Source organism: Sinocyclocheilus anshuiensis, unplaced genomic scaffold, assembly GCF_001515605.1.
Source record: "Sinocyclocheilus anshuiensis isolate Anshui unplaced genomic scaffold, SAMN03320099.WGS_v1.1 scaffold694, whole genome shotgun sequence".
Classification (NCBI taxonomy): Eukaryota; Metazoa; Chordata; class Actinopteri; order Cypriniformes; family Cyprinidae; genus Sinocyclocheilus; species Sinocyclocheilus anshuiensis.
The window spans coordinates 1,790,703-1,798,923 of record NW_015542477.1 but is presented as its reverse complement, the minus strand read 5'-3'; the positions used below and the strand labels follow the sequence as shown (position 1 = coordinate 1,798,923).

Here is an 8,221-nt window from a genome sequence, read left to right as displayed (position 1 = left end):
GTGCTATTTGTTTAGACACGTGATACTGCACGCTGAACAGAGCGGGAAACTTCAGACGCGGATTTAAATGCAGCCGACAGAAAATCCTGCCGCGCCAGAGCGCCATTCACATAGTTTTCCATTAAATTACATTATATTTGTCCCGAATTGTTGTTAAAGTTTCATTTATAGAGCTATAATATAGTTTGCTCCGTTTTTTAAACACCGAACTTCAAACTCATCCATGCCAAATTGTTGATTCTTGAAGTAAACTTGTGTCCGTTTGGTGATTAAATAAACTGTTTTAGACCGCTGCTCGAGTTGAACGCGACGCGTCCGGAGTGTGTGTGATACCGGTGAGTTCTCCTAGACTCAGCCCTGCGCTTTTATTTTGATTAGATAATCATCAAGTGTTCAAGAATAGAAGCAGTTAAAGTGTGAGAGTATACATACAATATCCATATGTATATAATTTTAATGCTATAGCCTTTGTGTATATATTTAAAGATGTGCATCTTTAAGCATGACAGTTGAAATGAAATGGTAACACTTTAAAATAAGAGTCCAATTGTAGCATTAAGATTAATGAAAGCTGTGTAAGTATTGTTCCTTGTTAGAGTGTGTTAATTTCAACATTTACTATTACTATTATTATTTTTTTTTACTACTACTTACTAGTATGGTTCAGTACTGTTTTTGTTAATAAAGCACTATTTTAGTTTTTGTTCAGTATCAATTTTAAAACTATCGGTTAATTAATCGGTATCGGCCAGTGTGGTCCAACCTAGCTATCGGTATCGGCAAAATCCACTATCGGTCGACCTCTAATAGTAACTGTTAACCATGAGTAATTTAGATGCTTAAGGTGCTCATTTTCCCATGTAAGAAGTTCTGGCTCCATTCCATTGCGAGATTATGGAAATGAATTCCAACAGTTTTATTATATTCAGTTCCTGATGACACTGAATACCTCTTCCAAATGTTGCGAAGTTTTAATGGTGGTTACAAATGTGTTTTCTTTCCACAGGCCCACAGATGAAGAGGCGGAGCAACTGTTGCAGTTGATGACCAGTCGTCCACCAGCCACACCTGCAGGAGTGCGCTTTGTCTCCCTGTCCTTCTGCAAACTGCTGGCGTTCTCTACCCTCGTCAGGTACGCACGTTGACACTAATACTCCACCTATTTAGATAAATGATGATTTAAAGATTAAAATGGTCATATCATACATTAATTACATTTTTCTCAATGAGGTACAGTTGTAATGTGCCAAAAACAATTATAATTTAGTTTCACACTATTTTCCACTTCCATTTTAATCTCTGACATCAGAAATACAAGGATTTCAGTACAAACCATTTTAGCTGCTGATCATTTTGGACTTCTGAAACTCTGTTAAACTGTTACACTACAGTTCAAAAGATTGTAGTCAGTACAATTTTTTTATGGACAGTTAGTAATACTTTTAATTTAACAAGGAAGCTTTAAATTGATCAAAAGTGACTGTAAAGGCTTTTATGTTTTTACAGAGGGTTTGTAGTTCAAGTAAATGCTGTTCTTTTGAACTTTCATTTTCATCAAAGAATACTGAAAAAAAAATGCATCACGGTTTCCACAAAAAATTATTTTACTCAACATTGATAATAGTAAGAAATGTTTTTGGGCACCAAATCAGCATATTCAAATGATTTTCATGAAGGATCATGTGACACTAAAGACTGGAGTAATGGTTGCTGGAAAGTCAGTTTTGCCATCACAGGAATAAATTACATTTTAAAATATATTAAAATATAAAACAGTTATTTTAAATTGTAGTCATTTTTCACAGTATTGTTATTTTTGCTGCATTTCTGATCAAATAAATGTAGTCTTGGTGAACACAAGAGACTTCTTTGTAAAACATTAAAAAACATTATAGACCCCAAACTTGGACAATAGTGAATGTCAAAAGTTCGAGGAAAAGAATTATGTTGCATGACACGACCTCTTTAAATATGTAACATTAGCAAGCACTTTGTATTTTCAGTAAACATCAACATCAGCACTTTAATGTTCTGTCACTCGGTTATGTTTAATGCGAAGTTCAGTTCAGTTAAATTACTCTTCAATAGTTTTATTTACTCAAAGTCCTAAAACCCAGATGCGTCATCATGCCGTTGTTTCTTCTCTCTGCAGTACTCCAGAACAGGAGCAACTGATGGTAATGTGGCTCAGCTGGATGATAAAAGAGGAGGAGTATTTTGAAAGGTACAGAAGCCCTTCAAACCCATAACAACCAATAAATGCATTTTACAACATACTAAAAATGGCAGTTATTTTATGATCGGCGAGAAGGAAATCTTCTGGAGAAGTTTACAGGAAACAGAATTGTTCTGCTCATGTACCAAACGTCTGTTTATCCTTCAATCCAATTAGTTTTATTTCATAGAGAACTATTTAAGAAGTATTTGGAATTACATTTTGAATTATTTTCACATTCTTTGTGTCTGCAATTAGTATTCCTCTGAGGTCTGCCCAATCTGGAGCATTCAGACCCACTTCTGTTCTAGATATAGGCGGTATGAAAGCATAGGCTGGTGAGGCAATATGAATTTTAGCCATCAGTACAGGCTTTTTATTTTTACTTAAAGGCCACTTTTTTAGTAGACAAGAAAAAATAAAATGTGTTGTGCAAACATAAAACATTTGTGGTGAAATGTGTTAAATGTGGTCAGTATATTAGATAATTTTATGCTTATAAAAGGGAGAGGGTGAGAGCATGAATGATAAAATGAAAACAGATGGGGTTAAGCAGAGGTTAGGCAGTGACAGGCTTTTTCAATTTAATAACTAATAAGCAGCTGACGGGTTATAAGTCATATCTCCTGTAGCTTGTGCTCCTCGTGACCCACTGTGATTGGAGCGCTTATCCACACTCTATAAATTTAGAGATAAATGTCCATCGATGCACGGCTGAGCATGTTTGTGGTTAGTGTTATCATATATGTGAAGCCCACTGTAACCCTGGGGGTTGATATCTGTTTGTTCTATATAAAAGAGTGTTTAAATATGGACTCTTTTTAATGCATTTTCCCCCTCCTCTCTTTGTCTTCCCTCTATTTTGCTTTTCCGTCCCCCTCTTCTCCTCCCTCCTCTTATTCTTTCCAGTGCCGCTGGTGTCTCTGCCTCTTTTGGAGAGATGCTATTACTGGTTGCAATGTATTTCCATAGCAACCAGCTCAGTGCCATCATCGAGCTGGTTTGCTCCACTCTTGGGATGAAGGTGAGTTTAAGCAATCATTTGGTCAGCCAATGAATAAAACTAACAGTAAAGTCACTTCAGCACTAATCCGGGGAGATTCGTTTTCTAAATGACATTTGAGTTATAATTATTAACATTGGATGCCTGTCATTTCATATAATTTATTAAGATGGGAGTGTCTCTTGAATGTATTTGGATGTCATGGAAGTTTGTGCTGTGTATACATGTGTCACAAAATCCATTGAAATAAACTGGACTTCTATGTGAGTAATTATATTAGTATAGTTTGTTCAGTTTTTGCCAAAAGCCTGTTATGCTCACCAAAGTGGTATTTATTTGATCAAAAATACAGTAAAAACAGTAATATTGTGAAATGTTATTACAATTTAAATTAACGTTTTTTTATTATTGTTTTGATGTATTTTAAAATGTAATTTACTCCTTTGATGACAAAGCTGAATTCATTACTCCAGTCTTCAGTGTCACATGATCCTTCAGAAACCATTCTAGAATGCGGATTTGCTGTTCGAGAAACATTTCTTGTTATTATCAATGTTGAAAACAGTTGTGCTACTTAATATTTTCGTAGAAATGGTGATACATTCATTCAGGATCCTTTGATTAATAGAAAGTTGGAAAGAACAGCATTTGTTTGAAATGTAAATCTTTTGTTTGTAAATGTTTTTACTGTCCCTTTAAAACAACTTAATGTGTACTTTCTGGATTTCTGCATGTTTATTAAAAAAAACAAAAAAAAACTGTCCCCAAACTTTTGAACAATAGTGTATATGATTAGGGAATTCTATAATGAATGTGCACTAGGTAGTACATTCAGTGAGATTTGTCCTTTTAGTTAGAGTAATGAGTGTATAAATAAATGAGCGTTAAAAATACATACCACAATCGCAGATGTTTCTATCCCGGTGGGTTTAATTTCACAGAGGACCCCAAAGATAGACGATGAAAAAGTAGCTAATATGCTCTGTAATTTTTTACCAAAGTTGTGTGAGGACACACAGACTGGAATTTCACAGAGTACATCTGTGAAAGACATATTTCAAACAAACCCAAATGAATAGGAATTTTAGCTGTTTCAACTGACTTACCTAGACAGCCGCTTTGGATATTCTGAACATTTGATTTTAGCTTATAATAAGCAAACATGCTTTATAATTAAGATAATTAGTTTTTTATTAGACAAAATCAATTAATTCTAGTGCCTACAGCAATAGGTCAGTCTATCCATCAGTGGTTCACTCTAGAGGTATTGGGTTTTTGTTTGTTTCTCTATAAAAACAAGTCAAATTTAGAACCAAACAAAGGGGGTACTTAGTTCTGTTTATTTTGGGGCTTAAATGCCAACATTGGTTAAATTCCAGAATTAGTCCTCTAGGTGTAAACATCCATTATACTTGGCTTGCACTGTAAAAGTCACAGAAGAGAGGGTGTTAATTGGTGGATTTATTGATTGTTAGTGTCTAGGAACATGCACATCCCAGAGAAGGCTAAAGTACGTCTGTGTAATATGTAATTGCCCTTAGTGGAGTCGTACGTTATTGACGTGGTACAGATAGATGAGCCATGGAGGGTTTGTTTAGCCAGAATGATTCACTTTCGGCGTAAAAAAAAAAAACTTAATATTTTGTCGAAATTTGTTTTTGAAGTTTCTAAACCTTGCACAGAGTTTAATCTGGTTGAGAACTGACTTAAACTCCTTATCCTTCCACAGATCGCCATCAAACCCAGCTCACTGAGCAAAATGAAGACCATTTTCACTCAGGAAATCTTCACAGAACAGGTGCCTCTTTCTTTACACTGGATTGATGGTGTTTTAATGCAAAACAGTCGTTAGCCTCTTCTAATAAGAGCAATGATTTTGTAAAAATAATTGTGTGCTTCTGAGTTTGTGCAATTTATTTGACATATTGCAATAACTGTGTAGGCACCATATCAAACATCTTAATTACTAACAGCCTGTCATATTATTACATGCACTATTATAGATATCCTGTCCTAGCAGATAACTTTGAGAACTGCATGCTTGCCATCTGTTGAACATGGCAGTCTAACGAATTGAAACAAAACACTTTTTGTCATTATGGATAAGACATCTGTTGAATATCTTAAATGTAAATGTAGCTGCACAATTATGGCATCAAGACGGATATAGTGATAAGTGGATTTTTGTGTTGTCACAGGTGGTCACAGCACATGCTGTGCGAGTGGCCGTTACTAATAACCTCAGTGCCAACATCACAGGATTCCTCCCCATCCACTGCATATACCAGCTCCTGAGGAGCAGAGCCTTCACCAAACACAAAGTGTCCATAAAGGTAATCCTGAGGATACTCTTCTGACTGTGTTGTTTCTGTTCTGTTGGAGTTCTGTTGGAGTTCTGTTGTGTTGTGTTGTGTTCTGTTTTTTTTTTTTTGGTATCATATCAGCACTTTGGTGCTGTGTTCCATACTATTTTCTTGCATTCTCTGTTACTTTGTTATTCTATTTGATTCTATTCTTTTTGTTTCTTTGCTATTCTTTGAAAGCAAACTTCCAGGGGGGTGGGGGGCACTGAATGACTTAATAGCATTTAAATTAACACATTATTATTATTAATATATTTTTAAAAAATCTAACTCTAACATGAATTACAATTCTAAAAACTAAAGTCATTTCTTTTTCCCCTTCAATTACCAGTTTTTATTAAAGAACATACAGTTCTTGATTCTTCAGCAGAATAAATCATGATTATTAGTATGTCTACTCTCATTTTACTATAATAACAATAAAAAAACAGTTGAGAAACACTGTTATATTCTATTTATGTGTGCTCTATATCCTATATTCATTCTATGGTATATTATTTGTTTTCTGTTCAGTTCTATTGTTTTTTTTTCTACTGATCTTTTGTTTTGTGTTCTGTTCCCATCTACTTTATTTGTGTTTTTTTTCCAACTGTATTTTTTTTTTAATTTTCTGTTCTGTTATGTTGTATTTGTTCCATTCGGTTCTATTGTGTTCTGTTTTTTGTTACATCCTAGTTACATATGTTAGCTTGTTCTATCTTATTATATTTAATTTTGTTTTCTATTATTTTCTATCTATATATTCTATTCCGTTTTCTATTCTGTTGACCACCCATCTTCGGACACCTTGGCAATTGAAAACTTGGTAACCATGTATTAATGCATATAAGTCATTTTAACTGAACTTAGGACTTGTGGTGGTGCTTTTTTGGTCATTCAGTGTTTCTGTAAGAAAAATTAAAACTAAAACATGGTAACCATGTAGGAATTAAAAGGTATGAATGCATTATTTGTCATTCAATTGTTAATGAATATTAATCACGTTGTCTGCGTTCACTTGAACTGATTTGCTGAAATCAAAACAGGGACGATAATAGGTGAGCGCCAGCCAATGAGATTGCCGTTTGCACGTTAGTTCCGCCTACTAACAGAGAACCCGGCAGTTCTTAAAAGCTGAAGAATTCCAAAGGAACTGTTATTTTGACAGGAAAATACAACAAAGAATACATCTTACATGTAGAGTGTCAATTCTGCATGTTATGTAAGACTCTCTCGCTCTGTCTTTCTTTGCGTGTGTGTGAGACAAAGCGACGGCGAGTCACACTAGAGTTTACGGTACGCCAAATACAGGTGTGCTGCGCATCCATTCAGATGAACTGAAAAATAGCACAGATCGCTTGACAGAGAATGAAACTCTGAAGCGCTCTGTCAGTGTGTTCGGCAAGTGAAAATATATCTGTGCTAAACTTATACCAAAGACTATAGAAATACTTTGCTTATACTGAGCCTCCAACTCACACACTGGAGAGTAAAATCTGAGAATTTATTAGCCAGTGGCTAATATTAGATAAGATGCTCGTTAAATATCGCATGCGATTTATCGTGCAGCCCTACTTGGTTTCCTATTTCGTGTTTTATTCTATTCAGTTCTATTACGTTTGTTTTTTGTTTGCTTGTTTGTTTATTCTGTTCTTTTGTTTGTGTTCCGTTCGTTAAATTCTATTGTATTGTAATTCTGTTGTTGTTTTGTGGACTATTTTGTTTTGTTTTCTTTCCTATCCTGTTTTGTTTTTATGTTCTGTTAAAATCCGCTCCTTTCTAACTACACTACATTACTCTGTTGACTCTGTTCAGTGCTAGTATCGACTTGAATCCATTGGGTTCTATTATCTGTTTGACTGGCTGGCTCCTCTCCTGACTCATGGAAAGACACTCCATTGATTTAATTAAGGATGTGGTTTTTGAATGTGGTAGCGCATCGCCCGGCTGATCAGAATGTTTCCTCACAATTACATCGTCAGCCTTAAAGACTGGAATCTGCCTCCTCTAGAGTCAGTAAGCCATGTTATAGCTATGGTACGCCAAATACAGGTGTGCTGCGCATCCATTCAGATGAACTGAAAAATAGCACAGATCGCTTGACAGAGAATGAAACTCTGAAGCGCTCTGTCAGTGTGTTCGGCAAGTGAAAATATATCTGTGCTAAACTTATACCAAAGACTATAGAAATACTTTGCTTATACTGAGCCTCCAACTCACACACTGGAGATGACTCTGTTCAGTGCTAGTATCGACTTGAATCCATTGGGTTCTATTATCTGTTTGACTGGCTGGCTCCTCTCCTGACTCATGGAAAGACACTCCATTGATTTAATTAAGGATGTGGTTTTTGAATGTGGTAGCGCATCGCCCGGCTGATCAGAATGTTTCCTCACAATTACATCGTCAGCCTTAAAGACTGGAATCTGCCTCCTCTAGAGTCAGTAAGCCATGTTATAGCTATTGATTTGCTCAGCTGGAAAGATGATTTAATCACCCGAATCGCCCAGAGTGAAGATTTAGTCGCATATGCGAGTGATTTACTCGCGAGGGTTGTGTTGTTTTGTAATGCATTCTCATTTACTTGGTTTTAGGGCTGCACGATAAATCGCATGCGATATTCAATGCGCATCTTGTCAGAAAGCCGGTTCTGTAATCAGC

The 8,221-nt window shown here is 35.6% G+C and overlaps 1 protein-coding gene across 1 annotated transcript in view; it reads left to right on the top strand.

Annotated features, from left to right (window-relative positions):
• LOC107693886 (integrator complex subunit 2-like) overlaps window positions 1-8,221 on the top strand; it is a 27,189-nt gene that overhangs the window by 9,411 nt on the left and 9,557 nt on the right. Inside the window, exons 9-15 of the mRNA XM_016493418.1 lie at window positions 1,007-1,132; window positions 2,153-2,224; window positions 3,125-3,239; window positions 4,948-5,016; window positions 5,417-5,551; window positions 7,496-7,576; window positions 7,924-8,004. Coding sequence (XP_016348904.1) covers window positions 1,007-1,132; window positions 2,153-2,224; window positions 3,125-3,239; window positions 4,948-5,016; window positions 5,417-5,551; window positions 7,496-7,576; window positions 7,924-8,004 — 679 coding nt within the window. The remainder of the gene's footprint in view (window positions 1-1,006; window positions 1,133-2,152; window positions 2,225-3,124; window positions 3,240-4,947; window positions 5,017-5,416; window positions 5,552-7,495; window positions 7,577-7,923; window positions 8,005-8,221) is intronic.